At 39.5% G+C, this 16323-nt stretch overlaps 1 protein-coding gene across 2 annotated transcripts in view; it reads right to left on the bottom strand.

Moving 5' to 3' along the window:
* Positions 1–788: 788 nt before the first annotated feature.
* The window catches only part of LOC126252790 (FAST kinase domain-containing protein 5, mitochondrial), a 46051-nt gene continuing 30516 nt past the window's right edge, over positions 789–16323 (bottom strand). The window contains exons 3-5 of one of the 2 annotated variants that reach the window (XM_049953725.1): positions 2020–2170; positions 1085–1314; positions 789–1003 (exon numbers count right to left, since the gene is read on the bottom strand). In XM_049953725.1, the coding sequence (XP_049809682.1) occupies positions 899–1003; positions 1085–1314; positions 2020–2170 (486 nt within the window). In that variant the 3' untranslated portion in view covers positions 789–898. Of the gene's footprint in view, positions 1004–1084; positions 1315–2019; positions 2171–16323 lie in introns of those variants that run through there. The other variant, XM_049953726.1, reaches the window with a different exon arrangement.

The following is a 16323-nucleotide window of genomic DNA, read 5'->3' as shown; positions in this document are numbered from 1 at the left end:
CACAATGAGATATGAAGGAAAAACTACCTACATTCAAGCTCAGGTATAAGTTTAGGAACAACTTTTCTTCTCATGTGTAGTTTCCAACTGGAACAAGAAAGGCAGGAAGTGACATTGGTACACAAAGTACCCTCCAACAAAGCCAACGGAGGATCTGCAGAATACGGATCTAGATGGTAGGTTTGCATTACGACTTGCTGGCATGAGATCCTAAAGGTTGTGGTTGCTTTGTGTGGGATAATCTGGATAGGAATACATGTGTTAGATTGTCTGGACATCACAATTGCATTGACTAGATTCCACGCTATCTACTTTGGATCGTTTTGTTCCTGTGTGCAGTCTGTTCAGGGGTGACTAGACTTCTCAGGAGTGTTTTTTTTTAAGTTGATCATATCTCCACTTTAGGCTGATTTTGGGCTTTGTCATAGAAAATGCTGCTCTGAGGAAATCCACTACAGTGGTATGTAAATATCTGGAAGTAACTAAACATCTGTGGGATAAATGGATATTTCAATGAGAAGTCACAAGCACCAGATGAGATGAATACTAAAATGAAAGGATTAACTGATGTACACTGTTGCAATGTTATGCTTCAGGGAGACTCCCCCACCCCTATATTTAAACAATAATGTATGAAAACCCAAGATGGAGTGGTTGTATTTACATGAAGGAAAGGTTAGACATACCTGACAAAACATTGCAACAGATAATTTGTTTGATTTTGAAATTTATCGATCTACCATACATTTGAACAATAAGTGAAGGTTAATTGTATGCATCAATTCATTAAAGTGGAATATCTCACTGTTTTTTAATAAATAATTATATTACACCAATTTTTTCATGTAAAATGTTGAATGTACAAAAATAAATTACATAGCTTTGGTATGTATGAAATTTAACCCTGTCCAATACTTCTAACAAGTTGTTTTCCTGCAGTCATATTTTTAAGAAATTCTTTCTTCTGTTCAGACTTCATCATAGACCAATTAAACCATGATACCTAGAAAAAAGAAAAAAATATTTATATTTTTCCAAAGTCGGTCTCTGGCAAATTCTAAAAATGAATATACAGGTCACTTACCAAGTTAGGTTTGTAGCCCAGTCTCTTAAGCTGTCGAATTTTGGTAACTATTGCACCAACAGGTCTGTCCTCCCCTCTTATAAATAAATTCCATCCTCCAATTACAACAGCATACCACAAAGTTTGATCTTCATTTGTTGGAGGTGGTTTCACAAGATGAAGAGGAAGTTCCTTGAACTGAGCAGGTATATTACTTGGCTTTCCATTGTTGTCAATACCAAAGACAATATCTGTTAAGGCATCATAAAAGAAAGACAGTGATGTAATATATAACAATACAACTCTATTAAGGGTGTAATATGATATTATGGAGTGCTTATAAGCAATTAACTTCCAACACATGCTTAGTACTGATTTTAAATATACAATTAAGTTTGTGACTACCCTACAACCTTCTTCCTACAAGCAAATATACTTCCAACACATGCTTAGTATTGATTTTAAATATACAATTAAGTTTGTGACTACCCTACAACCTTCTTCCTACAACTTAATAATATTTTCCATAATTTTTCCATAAATAACTTATGAGTTTACTATGTAGAAATAAATACATTATCTCCAGGGAAATTCACTTGAGAAATTAGGAGGAGACTGAATGGTTGGGCAGTGCTTGTCTCTTGAAAGTAAGTACTGGTCAGCCAGTTTGTCTCCTCTCGATTTTAATTATACAGGGTGTCCCACATAAAACCACTATGCCTCACGCCCAAGATTCAAGTAACAATGAACTAACTAAAAAAAGAAAACAGTAATGTTAAAAACATGTAGTTACCTGTTTATAAGAGATGCCAGTGGTGTGCATAAGGATCTCGAGACATAGTATTGGCACGGCACTTCACAAGCAGTTAGACTAGAGATGATTAACTAGTATGTAAGGCATACCAATTTTATGTGGGAGACTCTGTATTTTCCGAAGTTGTTCTTGTCATCCTTACCTGCTCTCTCATACTGGGGCAGAATATGTACAGCATGTAAATTATGTGGTCCTCCAAGAATTTCTTCAAGACTGTCCATCACTTCAAGCATAAATTTGTCTGTTTGGCTATGGCTTCTTTTTTCCCTTGATGGAGTCCACTTTGTATTACTCTGCAACAGTATTTACAAAAGAACAATGATAGAAGAAATGAGCTATCCAGGCATGACACACAAGCTGCCCTTACAGCTTTACTTCCACCAATACCAATCATACTTTCCAAGCTTCACAGAGGTCCCTCTGTATCACTCACAGAATTAGCACTCCTAGCAGCAAGACTATTGTCAAGAAAAGACTTAGTCAGAACCTAGGGGATTGCTACCGGAATGAATTTTCATTCAACAGTGGACTGGACACTGAAGAGTAAACATTAATTCTGGGAAGTTTACACTATTTTATGCTGCAGCATCTATGTCAATTTCTTAAGGCCATTTGCATATAGTTCTCTATCTTGAAGGTCCTATCTTTTATATGTTAACAGCTATCAGCTTTGACTACAAAAACAGTGAGCTTAAATGGGCTAACACATAGACTGAAATGGTTTTGAAATTTTTGTGTTCTAATTCGAAACCTTGTATAGTCAAAAAAGTTTTGTATTGTCCTCATGACTATTTCAGATTATTTTTTAATTGGAAACCTCTTTCTCAACACACTTTTGACCACAGGAAATTGCTATATACAACTATCAGCGTGATGAAGGTGAAAGTAAACCTCCATCCTCAGCACAGTTCAACAGAAGTGCACTAGCACTACGTCGCCAAATCATGACTGGGAGAAAGCAACTTGTGTACACTGTTCAGTCTTTCAAGATATCAAAATGCCTTGAACAGTCATTTCAAGTTTACACCACATTCATATTGTCACTTTATGGTAAGAAGGTTCATCAGCATGTGAAGTTAACATCTGCCAAGGGGACACTTCTCCACACTATTTCCACCTCAGTATTTGTTTTTCTTAAATATGATCCCGATGGACCAACTGTGGCAGGGACAATAATTCTGAAGCTTGGATTTTTGCATATTTGCATGTTAATGTATATAACTGCATATACAGGGTGACCAAAAAGTCAGTTAACATTTGAAACTGCACAAGTTCACAGAATAATGTAGGTAAAGTGGTAAAACTGGACACACACGCCTAAAATGACATGGGATTTTACTGAAACAAAAAACGAGTGCAGAAACTTGCCAAAAGATGGTGCTGGACAGCAACACACCAGTGATCACATGGAACCCCTGATGTCGCTGCGTCTTCCGGCAGTGAGCATCTTACTGGTCAGCCATCACTCCAGGGTGAATGGCGGACAGTGGTGGGCTCGCGCGTGCCTGGCCGAAAGGCGAAGGTGGGATCTGGCCGCGTGGCAGCTGCCTTACCCCTTTCCAACAGGTACGGGGTGCTTCCTAGTGGTGATGACATCGTTTCCGAGCCACCACAGGATGCCTCGCCTGTTGGGCCAGTGGCCGATTCTCCGGCAAGGTCCCGACAGTCACAGAGGGCGGGCCTATTAGTTATAGGGAGCTCCAACGTTAGGCGGGTTATGGAGCCCCTCAGGAAAATAGCGGGTAGGTCGGGGAAGAATGCCAGTGTGCACTCGGTGTGCTTGCCGGGGGGTCTCGTCCGTAATGTGGAGGAGGCCCTTCCGGAAGCTATTGAACGCACTGGGTGTGACCGGCTGCAGATAGTAGCACATGTCGGAACGAATGACGCCTGCCGCTTGGGTTCTGAGGCCATCCTTGGTTCCTTCCGGCGGCTGGCCGATTTGGTGAAGACAACCAGCATCGCACGCGGAGTGCAAGCTGAGCTTAATATCTGCAGCATAGTGCCCAGAGTCGATCGCGGTCCTCTGGTTTGGAGCCGTGTGGAGGGTCTAAACCAGAGGCTCAGACGACTCTGTGACTATAATGGTTGCAAATTCATCGACCTCCGTTATTGGGTGGAGAACTGTAGGGCCCCCCTAGACAGGTCAGGCGTGCACTACACACCGGAAGCAGCTACTAGGGTAGCAGAGTACGTGTGGCGTGCACACGGGGGTTTTTTAGGTTAGAGGGACCCCCCCTTGGGCGAAACGATAAAATACCTGACGGCTTACCAGAGAGAACATCAACATCGTTGATAAAGAACGTCCGTCCTCAGAGACCAAAAACAGGAAAAGTTAACGTAATATTGGTAAACTGCAGGAGTATTCAGGGCAAGGTTCCTGAATTAGTATCGCTTATTGAAGGAAATAGTGCGCATATAGTATTAGGAACGGAAAGTTGGTTAAAACCGGAAGTGAACAGTAACGAAATCCTAGACACAGAATGGAATATATACCGCAAGGATAGGATAAACGCCAATGGTGGAGGAGTATTTATAGCAGTAAAGAATTCAATAATATCCAGTGAAGTTATTAGCGAATGCGAATGTGAAATAATCTGGGTTAAGTTAAGTATCAAAGGTGGGTCAGATATGATAGTCGGATGCTTCTATAGACCACCTGCATCAGCAACCGTAGTAGTTGAGCGCCTCAGAGAGAACCTGCAGAACGTCGTGAAGAAGTTTCGTGATCATACTATTGTAATAGGAGGAGACTTCAATCTACCAGGTATAGAATGGGATAGTCACACAATCAGAACTGGAGCCAGGGACAGAGACTCTTGTGACATTATTCTGACTGCCTTGTCCGAGAATTACTTCGAGCAGATAGTTAGAGAACCAACCCGTGAAGCTAACGTTTTAGACCTCATAGCAACAAATAGACCGGAACTTTTCGACTCCGTGAATGTAGAAGAGGGTATCAGTGATCATAAGTCAGTGGTTGCATCAATGACTACAAGTGTAATAAGAAATGCCAAGAAAGGAAGGAAAATATATTTGCTTAACAAGAGTGATAGGGCACAAATCGCAGAATATCTGAGTGACCACCATCAAACGTTCATTTCTGAGGAAGAGGATGTGGAACAAAAATGGAAAAAATTCAGAAACATCGTCCAGTACGCCTTAGATAAGTTCGTACCGACTAAGGTCCAAAGCGAGGGGAAAGATCCACCGTGGTATAACAATCATGTACGAAAGGTACTACGGAAACAAAGAAAGCTTCATCATAGGTTTAAGAGTAGTCGAATCATAGCTGATAAGGAAAAGCTGAACGAAGCGAAAAAGAGCGTAAAGAGAGCAATGAGAGAAGCATTCAACGAATTCGAACATAAAACATTGGCAAACAATCTAAACAAGAACCCTAAAAAGTTTTGGTCATATGTAAAATCGGTAAGCGGATCTAAATCCCCTATTCAGTCACTCGTTGACCACGATGGCACCGAAACAGAGGACGACCGAAGAAAGGCAGAAATACTGAATTCAGTGTTCCGAAACTGTTTCACTGGGGAAAATCGTAACACGGTCCCTGACTTCAGCCGTCGCACGGACGCCAAAATGGAAAATATTGAAATAAACGATATCGGAATTGAAAAACAACTGCTATCACTTAGTAGCGGAAAAGCATCCCGACCAGACGAGATACCCGTAAGATTCTACAGTGATTATGCTAAAGAACTTGCCCCCTTTCTATCAGCAATTTATCGTAGATCTCTGGAAGAACGTAAAGTACCTAGCGACTGGAAGAAAGCGCAGGTCGTTCCCATTTTCAAGAAGGGTCATAAATCAGATGTGAATAATTATAGGCCTATTTCGCTTACGTCAATCTGTTGTAGAATAATGGAACATGTTTTATGTTCTCGTATTATGACGTTCTTAGATAATACAAATCTCCTTCATCATAACCAACATGGATTCCGCAAACAGAGATCATGTGAAACTCAGCTCACCCTATTTGTCCAAGAAATTCACAGTGCCGTAGACACTGGCGAGCAGATTGATGCCGTATTCCTGGACTTCAGGAAGGCATTTGATACGGTTCCGCACTTACGTTTAGTGAAAAAAAATACGAGCTTACGGAATATCGGACCAGGTTTGTGATTGGATTCAGGATTTCCTAGAAGAAAGAACACAACATGTCATTCTTAACGGTTCAAAATCTGCAGATGTAGAGGTAATTTCGGGAGTACCGCAAGGAAGCGTGATAGGACCTTTATTGTTTACAATATACATAAATGACTTAGTTGACAACATCGGTAGCTCCGTGAGGCTATTTGCAGATGACACGGTTGTCTACAAGAAAGTAGCAACATCAGAAGACTCGTACGTACTCCAGGAAGACCTGCAGAGGATTAATGAATGGTGCGACAGCTGGCAGCTTTCCCTAAACGTAGATAAATGTAATATAATGCGCATACATAGGGGCAGAAATCCATTCCAGTACGATTATGCCATAGGTGGTAAATCATTGGAAACGGTAACGACCGTAAAATACTTAGGCGTTACTATCCGGAGCGATCTGAAGTGGAATGATCACATAAAACAAATAGTGGGAAAAGCAGGCGCCAGGTTGAGATTCATAGGAAGAATTCTAAGAAAATGTGACTCATCGACGAAAGAAGTAGCTTACAAAACGCTTGTTCGTCCGATTCTTGAGTATTGCTCATCAGTATGGGACCCTTACCAGGTTGGATTAATAGAAGAGATAGACATGATCCAGCGAAAAGCAGCGCGATTCGTCATGGGGACATTTAGTCAGCGCGAGAGCGTTACGGAGATGCTGAACAAGCTCCAGTGGCGGACACTTCAAGAAAGGCGTTACGCAATACGGAGAGGTTTATTATCGAAATTACGAGAGAGAACATTCCGGGAAGAGATGGGCAACATATTACTACCGCCCACATATATCTCGCGTAATGATCACAACGAAAAGATCCAAGAAATTAGAGCAAATACGGAGACTTACAAGCAGTCGTTCTTCCCACGCACAATTCGTGAATGGAACAGGGAAGGGGGGATCAGATAGTGGTACAATAAGTACCCTCCGCCACACACCGTAAGGGGTCATTCCACACCAAGTGGTCTAAAACTGAAAAAAGTTCCCACCATCATGGTCTCCAATTTTCGTCAAATTTTAACTGTAGCTTTAGTCAAGTGTTGAAGTAAGTTTCCCAAGATTTCAGGCCTCTAGCTGCAATAGCTGCTGATCTAGACCCCCTTGTCTGAAGTGTACTTAGTCCGTGTGCATGCAACATAAAAAAAATGTCATATTTGGAGTCTAATAAAATCGAAACTAATTCATAAGAATGGTTAGTAAGATGCGACCCTGTACAGTTTTTTTTGCTGATTCCAACGAAATTATTTATAACATTACTCATGCAAACCCCGGTCAAATAACTCGACTCAAAGTATACTTCAAAATTTGTCGTGACACAACGCGACAAATTTTGACCAATATTAAGACTGCAATGATTTCCTTGCAGTTGAAGATATGGACTTGAACTTTTGGCCAAGCTTCATGCTTGTGCTAGACATAATGCAGCCGGATTTGCAATGATCCAGGCCATATGGTCGCCCTGCAGTATCTCTTCAAATTAGGCAGTGTCAGCACAAACGGTAAAATTTACCAAAGTTTCAAGCCAATTACTAAAAAATAGTTGGCCTGAATCTGCTTGTGAATAGTATCACCTAAAAGAGAAAATCTTGCTCTACAAGACTGACATTTGTTTTTTTTGCAACGCGACCATTAAGTACTCATTAACTCACATCAAAGTTGTTATATTTTGTATGCGCGATGCACTAATTTTTCTTCATTTCTAGGAATTTGAATCTTAATAGTCGCTTAGAATTACTGATATAATTGGATATTTCATTCGTGTTTTATTCAGTGATTGGCCAGTGAGAGATGTCAGAAGTTAATGAAGAAGAAGAATCGTTGGCCCCCTGTTCAATTGGAAAAGATGCTGCTGCATCAAAGTGCCATGTTATCTTCTATGCTAAGAAGACTGGATTCAAAGCGTTTAGTGATTTCACAGAATGTGACCAGAAATTGCTTGTTTCGCGTTCAGAAGCCAAACTTGACGAAAATTCCATCATTTGCTTCCACCATGAAGCCCTCTTCCTACATGAATATCAAGCGATGCAAAAGAAATGTTGCAATCCATTCAAGAAGAGGAATCACAATGTAAAAGCTGGACTTAGACTGCTTGATAATGAAACAGCTGCCAAACTTTGCCTGTTAAAGAAAAAAGAAGTGATTGATATAAAACCTGGTCAGAAGCTTTGCCCTCGCTTCATGTCGGCACTGAACCAAAAGCTAGAAGATTCATCATCACTATCAACCCAATCTGAACAAGATTTCACAACGGATGAAACTGAACCAGCCATCAACAAAAGTTTATCATTTATTGGTGCTTCACCATTGAAAAGAAGACAACTAAGTAAAAGAGATAAGCCAAGCTATGCAAAAAGAAAGATCTTGGATGCACAAAGTTTAATTGGGAATCAAATTGCTGCTGCTGTAGGAATCAATTAAACGATGAACAGCCAAGTTCAAGTAAAAGTCGCCCATGCAGTAATTGTGCAGATCTTGATAATCTTATAGAAGAGTTGAAAGAAAAATGTAAAGTGTCAAATCGTAGGACAAAAGTTCAAATATTGACCTTGGTTCCAAGAAGCTGGACAATTAAAGATACGACAACAGCATTTAATGTATCAGAAAGAATGGTAAAGCAAGCGAGAAAACTGAAGAATGAGCAAGGTGTTCTAGCTTTTCCAGCAAATCGGCAAGGAAGGAAGCTTTCAGATGAAGTTGTCCAGAAAGTACATGACTTTTTTCAAGATGACGAATTCAGCAGACTTTGTCCAGGGAAGAAAGACTGTGTGCCTGTGAGAATTTCAGGAACAAAGGTGTACAAGCAAAAGCGGTTGTTGCTTTGCAATTTGAAGGAAATGTACGTGTCTTATCAGAAGCAAAATGGACCAGAAATTGGCTTCTCAAAGTTTTGCGAGCTTAGACCAAAATGGTGTGTTACAGTTGGCTCTGCTGGAATGCACTCAGTTTGTGTCTGTACAATACACCAAAATGTCAAGCTTATGCTCACTGGTGCATCAATCAATGAAGACTACAAGGAAATTCTTAGCAAAGCTGTTTGCAGCTTGGAAAACAAGGATTGTATGCTTCATCGTTGTGAAAACTGCCCTGGTCCAGAAGGTGTAGAAGCAGTTATTGCAACATATTTTGAATATAATGACCCTGAAGAACCGATTGAGTACAAACAATGGATTCATACCGACAGGGATACTTTAGAAACAAAGCAGCTTTCAACAGAAGAGTATGTTGAAGATATTGCAGCAAAAATTTGGAACCTGTCTTGTCATCACTACATTGCCAAGCATCAAAGCCAGCACCTGAAAGCTCTCAAAACTGATTTGAAAGAAGGCGAATTCATAATACTAATGGATTTTGCTGAAAACTATTCATTTATTGTTCAAGATGCAGTGCAAGGCTTTCACTGGGAAAACAGTCAAGCAACAGTTCATCCATTTGTAGTCTACTACTGTGAAAACGAAGAGGTGCAATGTGTGAATCTTTGTGTTATTAGTGACTGCCTTCGACACGATACGATTACTGTCCATGTTTACATTGGAAAAGTAATCAATTACCTGAAGATGCAATTTTCCAAAATAAGCCACATCCACTACTTCAGTGATGGTTCAGCTGCACAATATAAGAATTTCAAGAATTTTCTCAACTTATGCTATCACAAAGAAGATTTTGAAATAACAGCAGAATGGAATTTCTTTGGAACAAGCCATGGAAAGTCGCCTTGTGATGGCATTGGAGGCACAACAAAACGGTTGGCAGCAAGAGCAAGTTTGCAACGTCCATATGAAAACCAGATTCTAACACCCAAAGATCTTTTCAACTTCTGCAATGATAATATCAATGGAATCAAATTCTTTTTCATCAGCAAAGAGGAAGTTGAAGAAGAAAAAGCTTCTCAAGAAGAAAGATTCCTGCAAGGGCACACTCTAGCTGGCACAAGAGAAAACCACCATTTTTTGCCCATTGATATGACGACAATTCAGGTCAGTAGAGTTTCAAATGATGCGACATCTTTTTTGGCCAAAATTAGTGCTGCTGAACTAGTAGTTCAAGTCATGGATCTTCAGCCTGGGCAGTATGTTGCTTGCATTTATGAAAAGAAATGGTGGATTGGAAACATCGTTGAAATCTCAGTCGAACAGAAAGATGCTTTCATAAGCTTTATGCATCCTCATGGTCCTGCAAGTTCATTTTATTGGCCCTTAAGACGTGATACTTGCTGGATTCCAGAACAACTTATCATTGGTGTTATTCCAGCTCCATCAGTGACATCATCTGGTCGGCAATACAGTTTTCCTGAAAGCATTCTCTTGCAAATCAACGATGCTTTCAGAATGATGAAGTAACTGAGGAAGACAGGCTTGGGAACCTGCATAAAGAAACCCACAATCAGGCTTGGGATCCTGTGGTAAAGACACCCTGTAATCAGGCTTGGGAACCTGCAGTAAAGATACCCACCCGTGGCTGTTACTGCATGGCTATCGGGCGTGGCCCCTATGGCGATGGGGATGCTGGTTTTATTGTGATAACCAGTAATGGCTCAGCCATCATGGACCAACGCAGGGCACTGCGCACACAAAATATAAGATACTTTGACCTGAGTAAATAAGCACTTAATGGAAGCGTTGCAAAAGAAAAATATATCCATCTTGTAGAGCAAAATTTTCTCTTTCAGATGATACTATTCACAATTAAATCCAGGCTGACTATTTTGTAGTAATGGGCTTTGAACTTTGGTAAATAAAGCCATTTGCGCTGACACTGCCAAATTTGAAGAGATTTTGCAAGGCGACTATAAAGCCTGGGTAGTTGGAAATCCAGCTGTATTATGTCCAGCACAAAGATAAGACTTGGTAAAAAGTTCAAGTCCATATCTTTATCTGCAAGGAAATTATTGCAGTCTGAATATTGGTCAAAATTTGTCGCATTAAGTCACGACAGAATTAGGGGTACACTTTGAGTCGACTTGTTTGACCGGATTTTGCATCAGTAATCTTATAATTAATTTCGTTTGAATCAGCACAAAAAACTGTACAGGGTCTCATCTTACTAACCATTCTTATGAATTGGTTTCAATTTTATGAGACCCCAAAAATGGCATTTTGTCTGATGTCGCGCGCATGCGAACTTACTACCCTTCAGACAAGGGGGTCTAGATCAGCAAGTATTGCAGCTAGAGGCTTGAAATCTTGAGAAACTTAATTTAGCACTTGACTAGTGCTACAGATAAAATTTGAAGAAAATTGGAGACATGATGGTGGGAAGGTTTAGACCACTTGGCATGGAATGACCCTAAGGTGGCTCGCGGAGTATAGATGTAGATGTAGATGTAAATGATGCCGCATGAGAACCCTGTATATAATGAGTTGTAGTGAGAGAGTGAGTCAGATGGGCCAGCAATCGTGGCATGTTGACTTTACCAGAAAAGGAACTGTTAGTGAAGTTTTGCTGTCAGAATGGAGAATCTGATATTGCAGATTTGTGTACCTACCGCCATAAGATGGGTATTTGAACAGGTAAAAGCCCTGTGACAAACACTGCTGTGAAGAAAATGATTATGAAGTCCAAAGCCATGGGTTGTTTAGACAAATCGTTCTCATTGTGGATGACAAGACAAATGCTACTGCTGCTTGGAAAGTTCAGGAAGAAATGGAGATTTTAGCAGTTCATCTCCCTATGATGATGTTAGCGCTCCTAAAGTTGTGCATTGCACCGGCATTCCATGCACTGCTTTCTAGTGCCTGCTCAGCTGAAGCATATTTCCTGGGTTAGTGCGAGCAATAAAATTTCTCATGGTCTTTCCCCTAAATTATTCTACAGTGCACACTGTTTGTCCAATGTAAGGTATTTTGTAAACCCCTGGTCTTCTGAGATCTGCTGCATTTTTAACTGATCTCAGTAATTTCCAGATTTTTGATGCAGACCTGCAGTCAATTTAATTGTGTGCCTTTTCAGCAGGTGGCTTATTTTACCTGTCACAGAGCCTCTAAACGGGAAAAAAGCAAGTTTCTTTTCTTGCTCCTTGTCATTGGTCTCACTGTGATTCTTGCTTTTGATACTTCATTAATTTGCCGATTGTTGTAACAACTGTTCCTGAAGACCTTGTATATATGGTTAGCTCATGAGGCAGGTTATTGGTGTCTGATATTGTTCTTGCATGATATGTTAAAGTTTGTAACAAAGTACACTTTTCTGCTGGGTGACGATGGCTGATGGCATGCAAGTCCAGATCAGTGTGATGTTTCTCCAGCATTTGGACTCCTTGCTTCTGAATATTCACTATGAAAATGGAGATGCCAGTAGCTTAACGTTCCTGGAGGTCACGGTTAGAAGAAAAGCCAACGGAATACTGAGACATAGTGTATACCACCATAGAGTTATATTTGCAGACCAAAAGCTGTCATCATTTTGCAAAATGTGGTAGTGCCTTTGTGTCGAAGCAAGCCAGGATAATTTTACTTCCCCTCTTGTTTTGCCATCTGCCTTCTTAAAATTCATTGTTTCACTTTTAATTAGCATTAACATAAAGTGAGTATAATCTGCATTTTCATAAAAGAGAAAGGTTGGCCCTCAGTTTTAAAGAATATAACACCAGATCTAATTTTGTGCTTAGTTTTATGTATGTAATTGATTTTATAATTTAGTTTGACTATTCCTAGTTAATACTTTCATTATAGAGTGAAATCAGTAATTGTTTTGTAACTTAAATTCTATTGTTGACATACAAACAAATATAAATTCTGTATTAATTATAAACATTAGGAGGAACAACTAATAGTATTCTTAAAGGATCCATTGGCTCTATTAGAAAACATGTTAGCAAAGCCAGCTCGTAGTTGATTCCAAAGTAATTAACAGTTTTGTCCAAAGTATTGTTTGCGTAATGATATTTGTCAATTTCAAGACGTAAACAAATAATTCGGTCTAACTCTTGCAGTAGAAGAAACTGTTAAAAGAACCAATTTTTTGATGCATTCAGTTAATTTAATGAGTTAAGTTTTAACTGTAATTTCTGTAAATTAAACTTCAAACCAATTTTTGGTCCCGAGACAGTCAGTCCACGGCCGAGTTTCATACGAGAAACCTGTATTTGTTAGAACAAAAACAATGCATCTGTGAAATAAGTGTAACACAATTAGGCCATGTGTTAAAACAATGACAGCGTCTGCTCCATATGTACCTTGTCATTCTTCAAGAACTGTGTGGTTAGGTTTTTACTGTTCATAGATATTCAACAGTAAACTAGTGTAGCAGTATGTTGATGTTTGCCTGAAAACTATTAATGAGGCTTATTGAAAGTTAAACATAGTGCACTGGCCATATTAAATGTGTATACTGGGGGTTGTGAAAAGTGAAAGTAAACAACTGTGAAACGCAAATGTGCATTTGTTGGCTACATCATTTACAGTAGACAGTACTGCACTTCCACCCCCTATTTTTCCAGCCAGTGCGTTGACACTGGGGACAACAAATGAAGAAGAAAAGAAGGCAGGACCATCCCATGTGGTGCCCCAGGTGAGGGCTATTATGTGTGGGCGCAATAAAATTGGACTCACGAATTCTGAGCAGTGAACTAGATAGTGGTTTACAGTGCAGTGGTGCAACAGCCAATCAATGCATGGGTTTCATGGCCACAGTATGACAGCAACCAATCAGTGAGCGGGTTCTATGGAAGCAACCATTGAGTACAGGAGTAGCCAATCTGCATGCAGGTGGACACAGCTGACTGGGATAAACAAGACGCTTCACCAAGAGAATTACAACTTGCTGCAGCCGTGCAGTTCCAGATAACAACCACAACAACAGCAGCTGAGAAGAAGGAGAAGAGTGAATGAGAATAAGGTAATTCATTGCAAAAGCTGTTTTGTATTCAGTGATACACAATGAATGACTTTGACGAACACGACAGTGTGACTGAGAACAAAGCTGTAGAGGTTAAGTTGTTAAATGCACAGAAAGACCTAAGTGGGACTAGTTCTGTAGTGATTATAAATCAAACAAGAATGTAACTTTGAATGATGTGGATGAAAGTCCTATTGTAGGTGGAATGATGAAAGCGGCATCTACATTGTGTGGTTATGTGAGTGAAATGGACGAAAACAGTACTGAAATGGGTGAGATTGTTAAGGTTGAGGAGGAGGGCATCTAGTAGTGAAAGGCAGCAAGGGCAACAGTTTATGGCAGACAGAAATTTGGAACCAATGTTAAGGCAAATTATGAGTAGTCTGAGTAATACGAGTAAGAAAGAAGACATTAGTAGTATGAAAGAAGACATTAGTAGTATGAAAGAAGACATTAGCAGAGTAGAAAAGAAAACTGATAGCATTAAAGCTGACATGACTAGCTTAAATGATGAACCGAATAAAGAAATTAAAAAGGAGATTAAGATAGTCAGCTCTAATCTTTCAGAATTAAATAAGAAGGTTGAGGCAGTAGGGAAAGATTGTGATGAAACGATAAAGAAAGTAGAGCAGGATACTAGTAAGAAATTAACATTAATGAGCAGTAAATGTGTAGAAGAGAGAAAGAAGCTTTGTGATGACTACAGCAGGATGGTGGAGGCTTCTGAAAAACAGTGCAAAAATGAAGTCAAAGGAGCCAGGAAATTTTGTGCTGAAAACAGGGTTAAACATGAGAACCAAATTGATCAGATTAAAAATGATTTAGAAACAGAGGTAGAAACCAAGTGTGCAGTAGTGGTAGGGGAAAAACCGGCAAAAGTAAATAAAATTGTAGATTCAAAATTGGTTGAAATAGAGAAAAAGATGGAAGAGGTGCAAAATCAAAAGCATAGAGTGTATAGTGCCCCAAACAGTCCTTCATTTGTTAGTTGTAAGAAATTTAATAATTTTGAACCATATGGAAAGGGCATCCACTGGAATTAATGAGAGAATTTAATTATTTGCCTGAAACATGGAATGACAAAAGAGAAAATGTCATTTGTGAGAGGTTTTTTGAAGGGGGACGCTTATGGATTGGCAGCTCAGGTAGCTGATAGTTGTACTATTGTGGCAAAGCTTTGAGAAAGCATCTTTTGATGAATATTGGACCTCAGCTTTGGATAAACAAAGTGAAATATTTGGACAAAGAGCTAGGTAGCAAATCAACAATTATGGGTTTAGAAATTAAGTTGTCCCAGAAAGTTAGATAATTGCTTGTACCTGCCCCTAGGGCTAATATTAGTGATTTCTTGGTTTATGTTGATAAAGTGGAGAGAGTGAAGCCCTCAGTGGAAGATTGTAGGAGGAATTTTGATGACAATATTCAATCAGGGAGAGAATTTCAGGTAAATAGGATGAACAGGACTAATTACAGTAGAAATTCAAGGAATGGTTGGGTAGATGAGAGCTAGAAATGACATGGAAATGGTAGGAGAAATTCAAATAAAAGAAATGGAGGAGATGATTTTAGTTCTGGATTAAACCATCTAAACTAGATAATGCTTCAGTTTTGCCTCGCACTAGAGCAGGTAGTGATGAAGAGCCACTTGTATATAAATGTGCTTTAATCAGAGTTAAGAGTAATGTAAATGATAGTAATAAGAGGAGTGTAATCTCTAATTCTAGTGAGATGTGGAATGATGGTGTGGGTAGCAATGTTTATCACCTAAAAGGAGGAGGAGGAACTTACTATAATAAAATCAAGCCATGAAACAGTGTGTTGATGTTGCTCAGGTTGTCCAAAGTGTCAAAATGGATAGTAAATTTTTAAGAGAACATAAGGAATTCAGATGTTTTGCTTTGTGGTGTAATACAGGAAACAAGGATCAACTAATGAGCCAAGTATTTGAGGACAGCATAAGTGACAGTGGGTCTGATTCTGACTGTAGTTGTAATGATGATAGCAATGACAAATCCAGTAGTGATGAGACTGGGGTATTTGAATTTATAATTGATAATGAGGACAATGTGTTAAGTAAAGAGAGAATTAATGAGGATTTGTTGGTAAGCAATATGGATGTGTGTCACCCTGTAATAACGGCAAGTGTGCAAGGTATACATGTTAAGTGTTTATTGGGCAGTGGTAGTGATTTGAATGGCATTTCACAGGCATTTTTTTGAATGTATTACGAACACAGAGGGTATAGTGGTGATCCATGTTCCTGGAATAAAAATTGTTGGTGCTACTGGTAAGCTATCAAAGAGAGTGAAACGAGAGGTACTATTAACTGTGAAATTGGCAGGACAGCCGTTGGAGTGTAACTTATTAGTGATCCAAAATCTCAGCATTGATGTAATATTTGGGACTAACACCTTGTGCAATTAGCAAGTAGAGGGTTCAACATTCTGTGTTGGATTCACTATG

Source organism: Schistocerca nitens, chromosome 4 (genome assembly GCF_023898315.1).
Source record: "Schistocerca nitens isolate TAMUIC-IGC-003100 chromosome 4, iqSchNite1.1, whole genome shotgun sequence".
NCBI classification, from domain to species: Eukaryota; Metazoa; Arthropoda; class Insecta; order Orthoptera; family Acrididae; genus Schistocerca; species Schistocerca nitens.
Note: the sequence above shows the minus strand (reverse complement) of the source record. Positions and strands in the feature narration are given on the sequence as shown.